Here is a 19,640-nt window from a genome sequence, read left to right on the forward strand (position 1 = left end):
ATCGAAAATTTCAACAATCATCTTGCAAAGTTCTTTGTCATACTGGTCATGTGTAACATAACCACCTGCACCTTTTTTTTATTAATGTTTATGCTGTATCGTCTTATTTACGAAGATGAAAATGAAGTCCAGCCATAAAGTAAAACCTATACCTTTCTTTAGTAAGAAAGGCAAAAAGTAAATCGTTCTAAAAATTGTTCGGGATTGCCGATCGATGTCAAATTTGTTTCAGATGCTCACTCATGGTCTGTACTATTAATGTAGGAAGAAATATCGGAAAAAATTAGAAACGAAAAATGTTGGCGAAGATCACCAGGTGGGCTTTTACCTTTTTTTAGGGATATTTTTTCTTATGGTAGGTTAATCAAACGGCTCTAACTCCAGAACCATATTATCAATCTGGATGAAAATTTGGAAGGTTGTAGAGCTCGAAAAATGCAATTTTTGAGATAAATAAAAGATACGAAAATGAAAAATTTTGACCATATTTTCATTTGAAAACTGTGTATTTTTTTGAAAAGTCTGGTCACATCCGAAAACAGATGGATATTTCGAAATTTGAGCGGCAACTCGCTCAGGTTCAGCACACTGTTATGTACACCCCTCGTTCGTTGTACTAAATTAGAACGCAAATGTCAAACGTAGAGCGTAACGTTCTGAAACGACTTCGCTGTGAGGTTGAATAAATCTTTCCCTTTTATCATCTAGAACTCAAACCGAGCACATCTTTTCTAAAAAATCCGGACTTCTTCGTATTAATTGGCGACGAGGAAAAAAGAGTTTTCTCAGTTTTCCTCGGTGGAAATCGGTGTAGGCAAGCGCATCGGTTGGAGGAAAATTTGGGAGAAATTTTTCTTTGGTTACCGGGGAAATCGGTGATAACTGATTGGCCCGTGAAGCAGCGGAATTTTTGTTTCGTGTGGAAAAGGCAGTCGGTGATAATCGATTGTCCCGGAAGACTACGGATTTGGTCCGTGTGAAAAGACAGTCGGTGATAATCGATTTGTCCAGAAAATACAGAATTGTCCGTGTGAACACGTCGGTAAGCAGCAAGTTGACGAAGGAAAGAACAAAAGGAATCGCACGAGGGGCAGACAAAAGAGAAGCCATTTTGTTTTCTTTCCCTGACGCGGAGCGTGGAAAAAGTGGTTTTTTTTGGAGTTTTCTGTAGACGGTTAAGCAAAAAAAAAAAGTGCAGTGTTCGTGGTGTAGAACCTCTTTTTTATTATTGAAACTATAACAATAATTAATTTTTAACGACTGCCTGTTTACGGCAGGTCTAACATCTTTGTTTGAAGAGTAATAAGAATGTAATCTTTTGTTTTAACAGGGTCGATCCGAGGAGCCGGACATTTTGGTGTTTTCTGGCCGGGGCGGTGTGTTCTGCCTTTTGTGACGTGTCGGGAATCATCAACGAGGCGGTGGATTGTCCTTCCGGTGATTTCGGAACAGAACCAAATGATTTCGACGTTGTCGGAAGCTGATAGGTGACCGGCTGGTAATTTCTGTCGCTACGGGTGAGCGGGGAACGAGCCACGTGTTGCAGTACCTGGAAGCGCTGATTTTTTGAGGTTAAGTTGCCGCTGTGTGGGTGAGTCACTTCAAACCTTTATATATATTGATTTTGAGCCAGACTAATAGGTCTCCTTGTGTTTTTTTTTTGATTTTTTTTAAAAACTATTGATTGAAGTTTGTTGAAATGAGCCAAGGAGGCATGGTTTCATCCATCGAGCCGTTCCGCAAGGGTTCTTCGTTTTCGGACTGGATTTGCCGTCTGAAATATACATTCGACGGTAATGACTTGACAGATTCTAAAAAACAAAAAGCTCACTTTATGAATTTATGCGGTCCTTATCTATTTACTCAACTTAAAACGATTTATAATGAGAAGGATTTGGCCAATGCAACCTTCAACGATATTGAAGCCAAACTTAAATTGAAGCTAGATAGGGTAGAACCTGACCTTGTTCAAAGATTCCGGTTGAGTCTGCGTAATCAGCAGCCTGACGAAACGGCAGAAGAATTTGTACAGGCCGTCAAGCTGCAGGCGGATTTTTGTGGTTTCGGTGCCTTTCGTGATGTGGCCATCCAAGACCGCATTTTGGCGGGCTTAAGGGATGATCGGTTGAAGGAAATGTTGTTGAAGGAGGAAGGTTTAACGTTAGATAAAATGGATAAACTAATTACGACGTGGAATATAGCCAGGGATAACGCGCATGCATTGAACAATAACAACAACAACTTCAATTATTATAATCTTCCTGTCGGGTTTATCGATCAATATTCTCCACAACAACATAATTTTCGTTCTTCTGGGCAAGTGAACAACTTTCGTAGATCGGTGCATGAGAGATTAGGTTTTCGTCCGTACATTAGGCAAAACTCACAGTCACAAAATAACAACAATAATAATAACTACAGACGTGATGCGAACAATTTTTATCATCGTAATCAAAATCATCGCTATTCTGGCAGATACAACACACAATACAATAATCGCAATGACAATCACACAAACAACAACAACAGAAACAATCAACAACCGAACCGTTACAATAACAAAAATTTTAGAAATAATGAATCAAACAGTAGATATGGGCAAGGTTCTCAGCCAGAGTTAGAAGAGGAATCTGTGGTAGTCTGTGAATATTGCGGGGTTCCTGGCCATGTGAAACGCAAGTGTTTTACTCTCAAGAATTTGAAGCGTGATGTGGTCAAATTTGTAGATCTAGCGAAACCTGGAACCAGTTCAGAGAAGCAGCTCACGGACATGATGGGTCGATTGACAACAGCTGGCGACATGGCTGGAAGTGACAGCGATGATAGTTACTCGAATGGAACTCAGGTGAATTGCAGTGTGTGTGTGGAGTCCATTAATAAGATTAGTGAGCCATGTTTGATGAATGTCAAACTTGATGATATTTTGGTGTCGATGGAAGTAGATTGTGGTTCTACGGTTACTGTGATGGGCAAGAGCCAATATTTTACTCTTTTTGACAAACCTTTGAAACAATGTGATAGATCGATTGGAGAAACAAAATGTGATAACTCCGGTAAAGTCGAGTGACTGGGCGTCTCCTGTTATTGTTGTAATGAAAAAAGATAATCAGATTAGATTGGTGATTGACTGCAGGGTCTCAATCAACAAGGTGTTGGTTCCAAATTCCTATCCTTTGCCGGTTGCATGTGATTTATTTGCTAAATTGGCAAATTGCAAGGTTTTTGTTGTTTGGATTTGGAGGGAGCTTATACTCAACTTGCTTTATCGGAGAGGTCCAGAAAATTTATGGTTATTAATACTATTAAAGGTTTGTTTACATATAACCGTTTACCACAGGGGGCTTCTCCTAGCGCGTCAATTTTTCAATTTGTCATGGACCAAATATTGGGTGGCATTGAAAATGTTTTCTGTTACTTGGATGATGTGTTAATAGCAGGAGAGAATGTTGATGATTGTCGTCAGAAGCTGTTAATTGTTTTGGACAGACTTGCGAAGGCAAACATCAAAGTAAATTGGGAAAAGTGCAAATTTTTTGTGCCTGAATTAAATTATTTGGGACATATTATTGGGGAGAAAGGTTTAATGACCAGCCCTGACAAAATTTCAACTATACAAAAAGCTAAAGTGCCTACAAATGTACATGAATTAAAGTCTTATTTGGGATTGATTAATTATTATAACAGATTTGTGCCTAATTTATCTTCCAAGTTATATCATCTCTACAATTTGTTGAGGAAAAATGTTAAATTTGTCTGGAGTCATGATTGTGACACGGCATTTCAAGAAAGTAAACAATCTTTGATTAAAGCCAATATTTTGGAGTTTTATGATCCCCATAAAGAAATTGTTGTGGTGTCTGACGCCTCGGGCTATGGTCTGGGAGGAGTAATTGCTCATGTAATTGACAAGGTTGAAAAACCAATTAGTTTTACCTCTTTTAGTTTAGATGACGCACAAAAAAGTATCCAATTCTGCATTTGGAAGCTTTGGCATTAGTTTGTACTATTAAGAAATTTCATAAATATTTATTTGGACAAGAGTTTATTGCTTACACTGATCACAAACCCTTACTGGGGATTTTCGGCAAGGAGGGCAAAAACTCAATATTTGTAACGAGACTTCAACGCTATATTTTGGAGCTGTCCATTTACAAGTTTGAGCTCAGATACAGGCCTTCTGCGAAAATGGGAAATGCGGATTTTTGTTCGCGATTTCCATTGGAGCAGGCGGTGCCTGCTGAGTTAGATCAAGATTTTGTTCGGAGCATAAATTTCAGTAACACATTGCCAATAGATTATGTTATGGTTGCGAAGGTGACAAAGGACGACGTTTATTTACAACAAATTATTAACTATCTGCGTGATGGTTGGCCGCTTAAGTTTGACAAACGCTTAATGGACGTTTTTGCAAATCAGAAAGACTTGGAAGTAGTTGAAGGGTGCGTTTTGTACCAGGACAGGGTAGTTATACCACGTTTAATGCAAAGCGGAATTTTGACACTTTTGCATGCCAATCACGCAGGGATAGTGAAAATGAAACAGTTAGCACGAAAACATGTCTATTGGTTTGGTATAAACAAAGATATTGAAAGCTTTGTCTCAACTTGTGATGTATGCGCTAGCATGGCAGTGGTGCCAAAACCAAAAATTTTGTCTCAGTGGACTCCAACAACAAGACCATTTAGTAGGATACATATTGATTTTTTCCATTTTTCTCATAGCAATTTTCTTTTAATTGTGGATTCAAACACAAAGTGGTTAGAGATTGAGTGGATGAAGAAAGGTACGGATTGTGCCAAAGTATTGCAGAAATTGGTTGCATATTTTGCAAGATTTGGGTTACCAGATGTTTTGGTATCGGACGGCGGTCCTCCATTTAATTCTCATGCATTTGTTTCATTTCTTGAAAAACAGGGCATTAAGGTGTTGAAAAGTCCACCATATAATCCATCTAGTAATGGCCAAGCTGAAAGGCTGGTGAGAACTGCGAAGGATGTTTTAAAGAAGTTTTTACTAGAACCTGCAATGGCTGAGATTGATTTGGAGAACCAGATTAGTTTGTTTTTGATGAATTATAGGAACAATGTAGTTTCTAGTATCGGGCAACTTCCTGCGGAAAAGGTGTTCAATTATAAACCTAAAACTTTGCTTGATTTACTTAATCCCAAAAACAATTATAAGCAGCATCTTTTCAAGCAACAATCCTCGCCTGATGAAAACCTAGATGATTGTCTTAGGGATGTGGAAGTTTCTAATGACTTTTTAAAAGATCTGATTCCAGGGGATGTTGTATGGTACAAAAACCATAATGCGCATATCCCAAACAAATGGATTAGAGCACATTTTCTAAAACAATTTTCCAAAACTTATTCCAGGTGTCGGTTGGAAGCGCTCGGGTGATGGCCCACAAGATGCAGCTTAAACCCCATCACGAGCGTAAGGAGCGCCCGAATGTGCACCTGTTTCCGGTGGTGCACGGCGAATACGAGGGCGAGGAGGAAGCAGTTTGTACGACTGCAGCAGATATTAGTTCGGAAGAAGAATTTCGAGGATTTCCGGTGATGGCTGGAGGAAAAGAAGAAAAAGAAGTGCGCTTACGGCAGAATTGCCTGAAGAGTATCCACGTAGATCAAAAAGGCTCAGAAAGCCGATTCATGATTTGAATTATCAATATAATTAGTGAATTCAGAAGACTAGGATTTTTTTTAAATTAAATAATCATTAAAAGTGATATCAGAGAATTAGGAGAAAAAAACAAATTCGTTCAGATAAATTAACTAAATTGAATTGTATTCATTAGAAATCTTTCTTGCTAAAAGAGGGAGGAGTTGTTATGTACACCCCTCGTTCGTTGTACTAAATTAGAACGCAAATGTCAAACGTAGAGCGTAACGTTCTGAAACGACTTCGCTGTGAGGTTGAATAAATCTTTCCCTTTTATCATCTAGAACTCAAACCGAGCACATCTTTTCTAAAAAATCCGGACTTCTTCGTATTACACACTAGCTTTCATGGGAGCTGAGAACGACGCGACATAAAATTTGGCAAAATTTTACCACATACGAACATCACTCGATCTCCACGGAATTTATTTTCTCAAAATTCGAGGGTTGGAGATAGGCGAGTTCTGTCAAGGTGAATCGATAGAGCGTCGACAATCAATGCAGTGTGATTTTTTGTCGATTTTTCCGATTAATATTCATGCTGTATCGTCTTATTTACGAAGATGAAAATGACGTCCAGGTCCAGCCATAAAGTAAAACCTATACCTTTCTTTAGTAAGAAAGGCAAAAAATTGGTACACGAGAAAAATATCCCTTTTTTACACTAACAATCAAAATTCCAAATCTGTATTTTTAATTTTTGAAATTTTTAGGACTACAAAGACATATTTCAAGTTAATGTACGTGATGGTGCAAAATATAGATTAGAAAGTATGAGTTAAAAAAAAGTTTTTGGAAAATATATTTTTGAAAGTAAAATTGAATTTGCAATCGAAAAGTCCACCGGGGGTTGAGTGCAGAATATTCTTGAAAAAAATTACGGATAAATAAATGATCGAACTTCTGGTTACTGAGGTCATCCTCCCAATTTAACCATAGTAAAAAATAAGAGTTTTTCGCAATGTTATCAATAACCCCTCAGTTTTCATCTCGTAATTATTTTCGATGAAAAAAGCAGAAATATTTACAAAACCGAACGATTTGTTCCCGAGACGTCACAAGTTGAAAAGTTGAGACTTATTAGATAAGCCGTCTGCTCCAACCTTCCATCGGATGGGGAAGTAAAACGTCGGTCCCGGCCTTAGTTGTTGTTAAGCCGTTAAGTCATTCCAGGCGTGGGAGTCGTCTCCCTGCTATATCACACTAAACCAAGCCTGATCAGTTCGGGGTGGAAGGTTCCTTGAAGTTAAAATAGGTTTGGGCGCTCTCCCCATTCAAGGCATTCAAGCCTCTGGACTCCTAGGTTCGAGCAGAAACTTGCAATAGAGACCCTCATGTTCTGTCGCCTGCCGGAGTGAGAAAACGTAATCCATTTCCGGTTTCGTGGAGAACTGCTCATTTGTAAAGGGCTGTGATACAATAACTGTGAGCCAACCCCCGTCAATTTGTCCCAGCTTTCGCTCCCGTCTGGTTACGTCTGGAAAAAATACTCTATTTGCATATAAATAAATGATTGTAACAATATAAAATTCACTACTAGCACACTACCAACTAGGGAACTACTAAACATCGGCGGAGCGCCGTCGGCCGCGTACGTCGCGTTGCAGCACTGCGCCGCAAAGCTGATCACGTTCGGGTAGTAATGGTTCCAGAATTTGACCGCGCTGAAGCTCATCGTGGTGTGGTCGGACATGTTGAACGAACGATCGATGATCAGCACGCCCGGCTCGTCCATCGTGAACTGATCCCACTTGATGTACACGCCGACCTGCGTTGGGTTGGTGTACTTTGCAAAGTTGGCCCACAGCGTCATGACGATGTCCGCGACGCGTTTGTCCGCGCTGTCCCACTGCATCTGGTCGGCCAGCGCCAGCCAGTACGGAAGACCCCAAAGGAAGATCAGCTCAAAGTTGTGCGGCACGCCCATCCAGTCGGGAATGTCCTTGACGGCGGCTTCCGTTCGGGGCTTGATGTCGAACCGGTACACGTACGTTTCAGCCTGCTGACTCATGTGCATTGCCAGTTCGATCGTCGGCGCAACGTACTTGCGTTCCGTTGCGAACTCAATGTATCGCCTCCTTAAAATCATCGGATCCGTTGTAGCCGGGTACGGTTTGTACTGGTAGTGGACGGCTTCCAGCACGGACTCCATGTTGCCCCCGCAAACCGTATCGTTAAACTCCACCTGAGAGAGGTCCATCATTACGGCATCCCCCAGCAACGTCTCAAACATCTCCGCTCCAATCCCGTGCTCCAGCATGTCACCCATAGCCAACTCCAGGCCCTCCTCCATGTCCGTATGGCCAATCAACAGCGGAACCTTCCTCAGCTTGCCCTGGTGCACCAACATCATCGGTAACTCCGGTATAAACGGTGTCGTAATGTTACTCAACCCGCTGTCCACAACCGGACCCCAATCAACGACCGGAGAATTCTCCGCCAAAATCTGCCCTCCAACGCGCCTCAAGCAATCAACCAAACTGGACGTCGGCTTCCGAAAGCATCCGAACGCCGTCGCAATCTCGTCCAACGCCGGTCCATAATAGCTCGGCATCTTGACCATCGAATCCAGCAGCACGCTCCCGGACATGATAATCGCCTTGTGGAACATCTCCTCCGTCCACTCCCCCGACGTCAGATGCAACCCCACACAAACTCCACCCGTCCCATGGCCCACCAACGTCACCGACGCCTCGTTCCCGTTGAACAGCTTGACGTTCCGCTTGATCCACAGCAGCGCCGCCGATTGGTCCATCAGGCCAAAGTTCCCCGGCGCCTCGCCGTCCATCGTGGTCAGGAAGCCAAAGATCCCCAACCGGTACTGCACCGTGATGACGATCAGCTTCTGCTTGAACACCATCTGGAACGGGTTCAGCATAAACGGGGTGTCCCCGTCAAAGTCACCGGTGGGGAACCAAACCAGCACCGAGTAGCCCTCGGTTGGCATCGTCGCTGGGGAAAGGAGAAAGAAGTTACATTAGTGTCTCTTGCATGTTGAGAATATGTAGTTTGATCACGTGACTAAGTCTTGTTGTTGGTTTTGGGGATGTAATTAGACCATTCAATGAATTCTTCATCTGGATAATTCAATTAAAGTCGTTCAAGAAGTACTTCAAGAGCACATTTACCGGGCTGTGCGTGTCTAAAATGTAATCATTAGGTAGAATGATTTCTTTGGACATCTACAAAATCAACATAGAATTTCAACTTAATTGATTTTCGTGACTAAAAACTAATTAAACTTCAAGTAACCTAATGACCTATATGGGTCGAATGACACCTTCAGCCAACGTGAATAAGAACAAGATTAATATTACACAATTGATTCACTAACTTGTGAATCAATTAGGATAATTTCCCTATGCTTACTTGACTTGATAGGAAAACAATTTGTAAACTTGTACCGCAAGCATTTTTGTTCAAATTGGTCTTAAATATAGCTTTCCTTAAAAAATATTTCTTTTTTATTGGAATGCAAGTAGGCCTTGAGCTCATTCGAAATTCAAAATTTTTTTTTTATCTTTTGATGGTTGTTATCTGCATAATGGCTTGTATTGCCCTAAATTGATTAATAAGTAAACTTGTTGGGGAACACAATTGTGATTAAAGTAATAAACATTAAAATACTAAAATAAAGGATTTGTTCAAATTCGCATTTTAAGACTAAATGTCTAAAGGCATTTTTTCATCATACTACTTACAAAATTAAAATCCCTAAAAAAACGTGAATTTGACAGTTCAAACCAGTTTATAAAGCTAGAAAATCTAGCTAAAAAGTTAATCGATTTTTTTTCTATTGCTGCTTTCAAAGCTGGTTCTATTTAACAAAACAACACAAAAATATAAAACAACCAAACAAATCTATGTTTAACAAAAAATACTTAAAATACTTTAAAAAACCTAAAATACTTAAAATATTAAAAATACTTAAAATACTTAAAATGCTTAAAATACTTAAAATACTTAAAATACTTAAAATACTTAAAATACTTAAAATACTTCAAATACTTAAAGTACTTAAAAAACTTAAAATATTTAAAATATTTAAAATACTTAAAATACTTAAAATACTTAAAGTACTTAAAATACTTAAAATATTTAAAATACTTAAAATACTTAAAATACTTAAAATACTTAAAATACTTAAAATACTTAAAATACTTAAAATACTCAAGATACTTAAAATACTTAAAATACTTAAAATACTTAAAATACTCAAGATACTTAAAATACTTAAAATACAGTCCAGACTCGATTATCCGAAGGCCTTGGCAAAATCTCACTTCGGATAATCGAATCAAAATCTTTTCGTTGTCTTATTTTTGATTGTTTAGCTTTAGACCCTTAAACTACTCTGAAGTGATTTAGAATTTTCTATTCCAAGATGGCGGCCAAAATGATGACAAATTATTGAAAAAATGCACTTTGTAATGTTACATGCAATCAACCAGTCAAATTTGACTAAAATGGGGTCTCAGAGCTCGAATTCGATGTTGAAAATAGGGGTAGAGGGGGTAATATGCACCCCCTAAGGGAAATCTGTGATTTCTCAACCATTACAGCATTACTGTGGAAGAATTTTGTTCGATGTTCTAAAACAACTATTGTTCTTCGTCATCCATGTGAAAAAAGTCGTTAAAAACCTCAAAATTGTTCGAAAACATCAAATTTCTAAACACATTTTTGATTCATTTCGAATAACCGTGCGGGGCAATATGCACTACAACATTGGGGCAAAATGCACTACAACAACGGGACAAAATGCACCACAACAATAGGCCCCCAAAACCAAAGCTAAAAACTCTATTCGCCACCTACATTCGAGTAGGAGAACTTTGGTGCAAGGTTACGTTTACGTTTTTGCGCGATAAGTGAAAAGGGGAGTGAAAACTATTTTAAGGTTTTTTAAAAGAAAATTGATCTTTTGGAATAAAATAAAGTTAACAGGAGGTAAGAAATAAAATGTTCTATCGACTGACCTTTTGATTTTTTTTGCTAATATTTGTCCACTTGAATAATCGACATTCTCAATTGATTAGTCAGGTTTTGGTTGATTAAAATACACTCAAACCCCGATGGTTTGACACCAACTGTTGTCAAACGAACGGGGTCACTTTTTAGTTTGACACCCCTTTTACACGGAGTTCACACACACTACCAAACGTTTGTTTTGATAGTGTGCGTGAGCGGCGAGTAAAAGTGACAGTTCGTCACTTTTTAGTTTGACTTTGACCAACCAACGGGGTACAAACTAAAAAAGTGTCAAACGAAAAAGTGACCAACCACCGGGGGTTGAGTGTATTCCCTTATTTTGAATCAGATAATGAACAGGTTAAATCGGCCATCACAAAAATATTTTCGTTTATATCAATTAAGCTGTTTATTTCTTACCTGAAAATGGTATAATTTACTATTAGGGGGAGAGGGGGTAATATGCACCCCCGGGGCAAAATGCACCCCCTGCTTTTCTCGGTATTTGGAAGAATTTTCCGGGGAAAAAATCATAGAAATTGGAAGCTTAATACTGCTAAGCTATGCTGGAAAAATTTGAGCGTCGTAGTGTAAAAACAGCTTAAGTTATTTGCAAAACTTTAAAATGTTGTGTTTTCATCTAATTTTCATTGAAGTTTCTTTATGATTTTTGGACAATATAAAAAACATTTATTGTTATTGTAAATGTTGAGGTGTATAGTTTTGCCATAAGCTTCACTATTCTGTAGATATATGAGTCCAAAAACATCAAAAATGCATTTTAATTAAATTTTCTGCAAAAGCGTGGTCGGGGCAAAATGCACCGCTGTGAAGCTCCTTTGTAAAAACAGCGGTGTCATCTAGTGGTGACTAGTGAAAACTGCCTTTATCCGGTGCATTTTGCCCCATGTTGTGGTGCATTTTGCCCCGTTGTTGTAGTGCATTTTGCCCCAATGTTGCGGTGCGTATTGCCCCGCATGGTTGTTTGAAATGAATCAGAAATGTTTTTAAAAATTTGATATTTTCGAACAATTTTGAGGTTTTTTAAGACTTTTTTCACATGGATGACGAAGAATATTAGTTGTTTAAGAACATCGAACAAAATTCTTCCACAGTAATGCTGTAATGGTTGAGAAATCACAGTTTTCCCTTAGGGGGTGCATATTACCCCCTCTCCCCCTAATGTCGATTTTATGATGAAATAAAACAATTTCAAATTTCAAACCAACCCACATTGACTGGGCAGCCCGCCAGCGGTTCGCTGGCGGACCGCCAAACCGCTCTGGCGATCCGCCAGCGTTTGATTTGGCGGACCACGGGCGACCCGCAGGCGGATAAAATTTGCAACAATTTGGCGCACGATCAGTTTTTTTTATCGTGACGTTGGTCCGCCAGCGACTCGCCCCGGGGTCGCCCAGGTTTGCCTTGAAATGTTTCACCCGCCGTTCATCCGCCCTACATACGCCGTTTTGTATGGTTCAACCACCCCTATAGGATGGTCCGCCAGCGGGTCGCCCTCGATACGCCTTCCATAGAAAGTTCATCCGCCTAAAAAGCCCCAACCGCCGTGGCTCGCCCTCGACCCGCCTTTCATATACGGTTCGTCCGCCCCTGTAAGATGGTCCGCCAGTGGCTCGCCCCCGATCCGCCCCCTATATAAAGTTCATCCGCCCAAAAAGCCCCAACCGCCTTGGCTCGCCCTTGATGCGCCTTTCATATACGGTTCAGCCGCCCTTGTAGGTTGGTTCGCCAGCGAGTCGCCCTTGATACGCCCCCCATATAAAATTCATCCGCCCAAAAAGCCCCAACCGCCTTTGCTCGCCCTTGATGCGCCTCTCATATACGGTTCAGCCGCCCCTGTAGGTTGGTTCGCCAGCGGGTCGCCCTTGATACGCCCCCCATATACAATTCATCCGCCCAAAAAGCCCCAACCGCCTTGACTCGCCCTTGATGCGCCTTTCATATACGGTTCAGCCGCCCCTATAGGTTGGTCCGCCAGCGGCTCGCCCCGATCCGCCCCTATATAAAGTTCATCCGCCCAAAATGCCCCAACCGCCTTGGCCCGCCCTCGATTCGCCATTCATACATATTTCATCAGCCCAAGCAGAATACCCGTTCAGGTTCCTTCAGGATTCTGATAGTGTTTTTTTAAGTTCATCTAAAACTGAAAAAAACACAAAGTGCCTATATAGAAATGCAGATCTTTGTAGATTCTTGTGCTGAAATTTAGAAATAAAACAAAAAATATGAAAAAAAAACATAATTTTCAACATAATGTTGTTCTCAATACATCTTACGTGCGTTGTTAGTTCACTGAGGTGAAATGATGAAAAAAATAAAGAAACAAAATAATATATTGATAAGCAAACTTGTTGCGAAGATTTTCCATTTCCTAATAATAATAAAAATAATTCTTTAACTAATTCTTAAAAACTAAATTATTTAAAATGTTCATGTATTATTGGTACTTACATATAAACAGTCAACGTATTGAATGTTAACAATTCATACTCTAATCTAATCAAACACAAGCGCAGCTAATCCGAAGAAAGTATCCTAGTAGATTACACCCCATGCCCTTTCTTGTCATTCAATTTGATCATATATTGTATGGGGAATGGTAGATATGAATATAAAAATAAATCTTACAGTGAAAATATAAATACAAATAAGCAGTAATTTTAAAGATGATTCCGGAAGCTGCAAAAACAACTATAATTAAACAGACAAATGCTCCAGATGGTTCCATTGCTGAAAGAAAAGGAATAGGATAAGGAAGGATATAAACATTTAAATAAATCATCTAGTGAATAGATAAATGTAGGCATTATAATTGAAGAAGATTCCCGGAAGCTGGAAGAAAGATAATTATATTTTAAAGAAAAAAAAATTCAGATGGTTCCATTGCTATTTCAGTAATCGTCGTTAGTTCATGAAATTTAATCATATATGGTATGGAGGAATGGTAGAAAAAAGGACAAGGAATAGGAATGATATAAACATTCAAATAAATCAAATGAAGAATAGATAAATACATATAAGCAGTTCATTTATAAATGATCCAGGAAGCTGTAAAAAATTAAACACATTTTAAATGATATTGTTGCCGCTGAACTGATAATTGAAAATAATTGAAATTACTTCCTACCCACGTCCTGCATCATGCACACCTAAAAAACGTCAAACAAAACAAAGACAAAAATCGCTTCTGCACCACTAATTGCCTCCACTGCTGGCACTGAACCCGCAACCTTTGGAGTGTTTACATTCACACAAAAAAACATTAACATTAATTGAGTAAACATTGGCACAAAATCCGCTTTGTAAATGCCACCTCGATACTCTTCAAGAGGTTTCCTGGGAAAGATATACTTTTACCAAAATGTACGCCAAATTTCCATACAAACATACAAAAAGAATAAATCAAATCATAACAACAATGAAACATATCAAATTCTAAGTATTCCAAATGATTGCACATCTGCCAACAATATTTATAAGGGTGTCACATAAATTACACCAACAATAACGAGTATTCTTGCAAAACAACCTTCAATCACTATTTCAAACGCACTTTCAACTGTTTGTTTACATAAGTAAACAATCTAAACAACACAACACTTCTCCCAACACAAACTTAACAACGAAAATCAGTAGCCGCCGATTAAATAACAACACCCACCGAAGCTCGTTGAACACTGACTGAAATGTCAAATTCGAAATAAATTCCTTCAGATGCAAACCGCCACGGCAATCAGCCTTTGGCTCGCCGCGGCGATTGAAAGGCGAACGATATTGAAACATTTCAGCGATCAGTTTGAACCGCCCAGGCGATGCGCTCATGGCACGCCAAGGCGGATGGAGGGCGGACGAAATTGAAAAATTTCAAATGTCAAATTTCAACCGCCCAGGCGGCCCGCCCTCGGTTCGCCAGGGCGGTTCTAGGGCGGACCACACGATCAGTAACGGCCGCCGATGCGTAACGTCCGCACTGAGTTAATGTGGGAATTTACTCGCTGTAGGTTAAAATGAAAACATCACCCCAAGATTGAGCGCCCTCTAGTGGGGGTGCACCGGGTTAAAGCAGTTTTCACTAGTCACCACTAGATGACACCGCTGTTTTTACAAAGGAGCTTCACAGCGGTGCATTTTGCCCCGACCACGCTTTTTGCAGAAAATTTAATTAAAAATGCATTTTTTGATGTTTTTTGGACTAATTTATCTACAGAATAATGAAGATTATGGCAAACACTATATACTTCAACACTTACAATATCAATAAATGCTTTTTATACTGTCCAAAAATCATAATGAAAGTTCAATGAAAATTAGATGAAAACACAACATTTTATTGTTTTACAAATAACTTAAGCTGTTTTTATACTACGATGCTCAAATTTTTCCAGCATGGTTTAGCAATGTTAAGCTTCCAATTTCTATGATTTTTTCCCGGAAAATTCTTCCAAATACAATGAAAAGCAGGGGGTGCATTTTGCCTCAAGGATGCATGTTACCCCCTCTCCCCCTAAGTAAAAAAAACGAAAAAAAAATCCCAAGACAAGACAAACTGAACAGAAAGATAGACTCAAAGTAACTTGGTGAGTATTCAAGGTCTGCTATTTTGCAGATTCTAAATTGGTTAATCCAGATCAAATTTAAGCTGAAGTCAGCTAAATTTAAAAGGTAATTTTTTATGGTTCTCCTTTCCATGTGACGTTTAAGGGTTTATATGAAATTTATGAAATTTGTTGCACCTTTTCTACAAAATGCAACTCGAAGAATATTGTTTTGCCTATTTATTGCCTGCTCAAGTAGTCGTTAGTCACCAAAGATGGACTTTATAGAGAAGTGTTGCATGCCGCACAATTAGATTAGTCACGCAATACTCTAAGGGCAAGAAGGAGAGTCGCGATTAATGGGTGCAACGGGTTCGTCCGGCAAAACCGCACGGAGCCACGTGACCCGTCACGAAACAGACGACAACCGACGACCGGTGGCGAAAATTATTCAAACTTTTGAGTTCATGCCGAGGGGGGACTCGCGCTGGTGGGTATAACTAAATTTAACAGCTCAATTAAAAACCAATTTGGACGGTTATGTAGCTGTTTAGTGTTCGGTTGGCGTCTAATTGTGGGGGGAAATTCGAGAACAAAAAATCACTTTGAAGAAGGTTTAGAAGTTTGAAAAATATATTTATTTATTTAAATTATTATAACACAAAACGAAATTGAACTGTTGAAGGAGCAACAGTAACAAAAACTCCATCAGTCGACAACTTGGTGTAACGCCCAAATAAAATCTCCTCACCTCTACACAACAGTTCACCTCGTTTTGGGTCGCGTGTTTATTTTGTGCCCTATGAAAAATGTAATACAGGGATTCAGTATACATCACAATTTGCATATTGATTTTCGAGCTGAAACAATTTGCTGTATATAAATTTCATTAGCGTTGACTTTCCTTGGCAGTCAGCAAGCCAACGGTGTTTCAACTTTGAAGAAACCTTCTGATACAGTCAAGGATACAAACTTTTACTTCGTTCGGATAGTTTAGATTGTTCCACGAGTTGGGCAAGTTCGAGGAAATCATATCCGACTCCCGAAACGTTTCGTGTGTGTAATATTCGCCGAGGTTTCTACATAGTTGGTACAAAGTTGCTGCCACGTGATTATGGGAACGATTTTCGGCGAAGGTCTTGTGCTCCTTCACAAATGTCAGGCTGGCTGGCTGGCAGGCAGAATGCGTCGAAGGTCGGACTAGTAGTTTTACTATACGTGGAGTTTTTGGAGAGCAATTTTGCTGCGGAATTATGGCAATTTGTTGCGGCGGAAGGATGCAAGACCTGTACAAGGAGGTTTATGTCCGTGTACGACAGTCGACCCTGAAATGATGGCAGCAAAAGTAAAATTGAGACAGCTAAGGGTTTCTACACGTTTTACTATAGATAGGGGAAATATACCCATTTTAAGCCTAATATGCGGTCGTGTTTGAATGATGCTGGATAATCTGGAGTGTTCCTGGAAATTTACTAAAACCAAGTACACCAACGAGTAGAGCAACTTTTTGTGAACATTTCTGTTCATGTTCACTTTTATTAAAAGTTAAGCTGTTCCTTTTACAAGCATTTCAAAATTATTTCCCAACTGCATTCTAATCAGTCGAGTGCATTGGGCCACGCCCATTTTCCTAATTTTCAGATTAGTTCTTTTTTTTCTTCCGCCGCCCTGCTTAGTGCTGCCAAAATTGATGAAATTTTAAGCGAACACTCACGAAAAGTAGCATTTATATCGAAAGTTTCCTGGCATCACTGGCTCACACCAACAGGCGCTGCCACCCTTTGTTCTTTATTTGCCTTCGCTTCTCGCTCGGATTCTTGAGCCTTCGATTGGAATGGGTCGTTGAAATTCAAACGTCAAAAGACTTGGCGCGTTTGTTTTTTTGATGGGGCTTGCTAATTATTTACATGTTTCGGGATTATTTTTCAAGTGAGTTACTAATTAATGTGCAAAAGAACATGTTGCCGGTAGTTGGAAGCAATTTTATATCTTAAGCGCTTTGAAATCGTTAGCCCAAGTGAAAAGATGTTGACGGCGACTTTCGTTATGCAGTTAACCTCTCATCTTGCGTGTGGATGTGTGTGCTACCAAAATGATGAGAAATGGTCTCGCAAAATAGAAATTATGATCAAAAGTGCATTGAATTCGATCTTTTTGGCCAGTAAATGCCATAAATTTGCATGCTTACTTGAGGCGGTGCTGCTGCTGGTAAGTTTATAGTCTAAATAGTATTTTTGGAGCTTAAATCGAGCATCAAACACTTCATATGACGAAGATAAGTATTTGATTAGGAAGGGTATATTTCCCCTTCATTTGAAAAATTTCTCATAATTTTGTGTGAGGAATAACTATTTACGAAAATGTCTGGCAAAATTACATTACTTTTGATTAATTAGAACTCACTTAATAATACATTGATTATTTGATAAATAATTACGGCAAAAATACAAACAAGTTCGCAAACAGAGCTGGCTTGATTTAGAGACAATCTTTCTCACTGGATTAGGTCGTTAATCATATTAGTTAACAAAAAGCGCAAGGACTCGATTTTAAGAAACTTGGCTGTATATAAAAAAATGTAGCAAAAATCTTGTTTTGTTGCTTAATTTAATTTTCAACCAAAAAGTACTTTTGTGAACGTTTGCAACTCGAAAAAGGTGCACTTTACCAAAATTTATTTTCTCAGAAAATACGCTGTTGATAGTTTTTATGTATGGACAGTAGAGTGCCCAGAATAAATGACACCCTGCTCCACAAGTGGAAAACGTTTTTTTGTGTTATTTCAAGCATCAGTATAAATATTGAGCAAAATTGGTTAAGATTTACCCACTGATGCTCGAGCCTAAATTTGGTGAAAAAATATTCTCATATAAAAATTAGTTTTTTAAATCGCTAATATCTTTTCAGGATCGAGTTTTACGGCTTTGGCGTATTCGAGAAAGCAACTGAAACCATACATTATTTTTTTTAATTGTTAATCGGGTTTTTAAATATTTTTTTTTGATTTTTCTCATATAACTTCACCCGTGAATTTCAATGGGTAAATGTTGATCGATTTTGCTCATATCTGGGCCTGAGTCCTTAAATAGCTCAAGGAACAATATTCCGCGTGTGGAGCGAGGTTTAAAAAAATCCCATATTCTGGGCAACCTGCCTGAATTCGGAAGTCTGAATTCAAACAAATTGTAAATTGTTTTAGTTTAAATAATTTATTCTTTCAAACGTGTTTGAACGTTTGATAAACTGTTATTTTCAATCTATTTTTTTAAATTTCAAAAATAAATATTTTTTTTTGTCTCGAAATATTTTTGGGAGTGTCCTTTCTAACACTAACCCCCCCCCCCCCTCCCTTCCCGGTGGTTGACACTTTTTTAGTTTGTTTTCCCGTTGGTTGGTCAAAGTCAAACTAAAATGTGCTGAACTGTCACTTTTTTAGACGGCGCTCACGCACACTATCAAAATAAACGTTTGGTAGTGTGTGTGAACTCCGTGTTAAAAGGGTGTCTGACTAAAAAGTGATCCCTTGCGTTCGACAACAGTTGGTGTCAAACCATCGGGGTTTGAGTGTAATTTATTCTCGTTTCTAAAACATTTGTGCGTGCATTGATGAGTCATAATGACGCTCCTGTCCCTTTTAAATTGTTTAAAATTTGGCATAATTTCAATGAATCAATAATAACATCCTCATGTTTCACGTCTATTTACGATCTGTGAATCAGGGCTTGCGAAATTTCGACTTTTTTTGTGATAGCTGACAGAGCACTTCAATCGTCTTCACCACGACAACCTGATTTCTACATTCTTATTTCGTTCGTTTCACACACAAAGGAATGAGTGCTACGCAAAGTCACTCACACAATCATTGACCTTCCTCCAGGAGAAAAATCGACTAGAAAGCGGTCGTTTGACATTCTACCGAGATTCCGATCATCTCTCCAATGATAGCAATCATATGATTTCTGTCACCACGCAGCATACACTAGGAAGAGAGAGACAAAAATGAGAGAAAGAGAAAGAGCACGTTGTCTCGTTCGGGTGGCTGCTTGAGTGGTGCTCATTTTTCGTTCGTTTCGTCTTCGGGTTTACGTTCACTGACCGTCGCCAAGCAATGACGGTCATGATAGGCGTTGTGTGTCAGCGATCAAATATCGTTTTGGGAAATGATCGCTGACAGAAAGCTCTATCGAATATCGAGCAATCCCGTTCAGTGATCGATCCCTTTTCAAGCATTGTCTGTGATCTTAAAAATAGAAATAAATAATTTCCAGAAAAATTAAAGGACGGTTAAGGCAACAACTTAAAATCAAATTGCGGTAACCTAATAAAAGTTAATTTTTTAAAATAAATTCTGAGATTCTGAGTTTAAGTACACCTTTTTCTTATCTTGAAATTTTCGATGTTATGTTGAAGCAAAATTTATTTATGGTACGTTCGTTTGAACAGCCAGTGC

The 19,640-nt window shown here is 39.0% G+C and overlaps 1 protein-coding gene and 1 long non-coding RNA gene across 5 annotated transcripts in view; both read right to left on the reverse strand.

Moving 5' to 3' along the window:
• Positions 1 to 1,200: 1,200 nt before the first annotated feature.
• On the reverse strand, positions 1,201 to 2,826 carry LOC119770319. Of its 4 annotated transcripts, XR_005278774.1 has the most exons (3): positions 1,832 to 2,826; positions 1,608 to 1,774; positions 1,201 to 1,558 (listed from the first exon to the last, which is right to left on the reverse strand). It is a non-coding gene; the product is annotated as an uncharacterized LOC119770319 (long non-coding RNA). The 4 variants fall into 4 exon arrangements; XR_005278773.1 differs by having other exon boundaries at positions 1,201 to 1,774; positions 1,964 to 2,826; XR_005278775.1 differs by having other exon boundaries at positions 1,201 to 1,811; positions 1,964 to 2,826.
• A 4,277-nt stretch (positions 2,827 to 7,103) lies between these two features.
• Positions 7,104 to 19,640, reverse strand: part of LOC6048585 (neuroligin-4, Y-linked) — a 31,541-nt gene continuing 19,004 nt past the window's right edge. Inside the window, exon 2 of the mRNA XM_038263410.1 lies at positions 7,104 to 8,615. Within this exon, the coding sequence (XP_038119338.1) occupies positions 7,135 to 8,615 (1,481 nt within the window). The 3' untranslated portion in view covers positions 7,104 to 7,134. The remainder of the gene's footprint in view (positions 8,616 to 19,640) is intronic.

This window comes from Culex quinquefasciatus, chromosome 3, assembly GCF_015732765.1.
Source record: "Culex quinquefasciatus strain JHB chromosome 3, VPISU_Cqui_1.0_pri_paternal, whole genome shotgun sequence".
Lineage (NCBI taxonomy): Eukaryota > Metazoa > Arthropoda > Insecta > Diptera > Culicidae > Culex > Culex quinquefasciatus.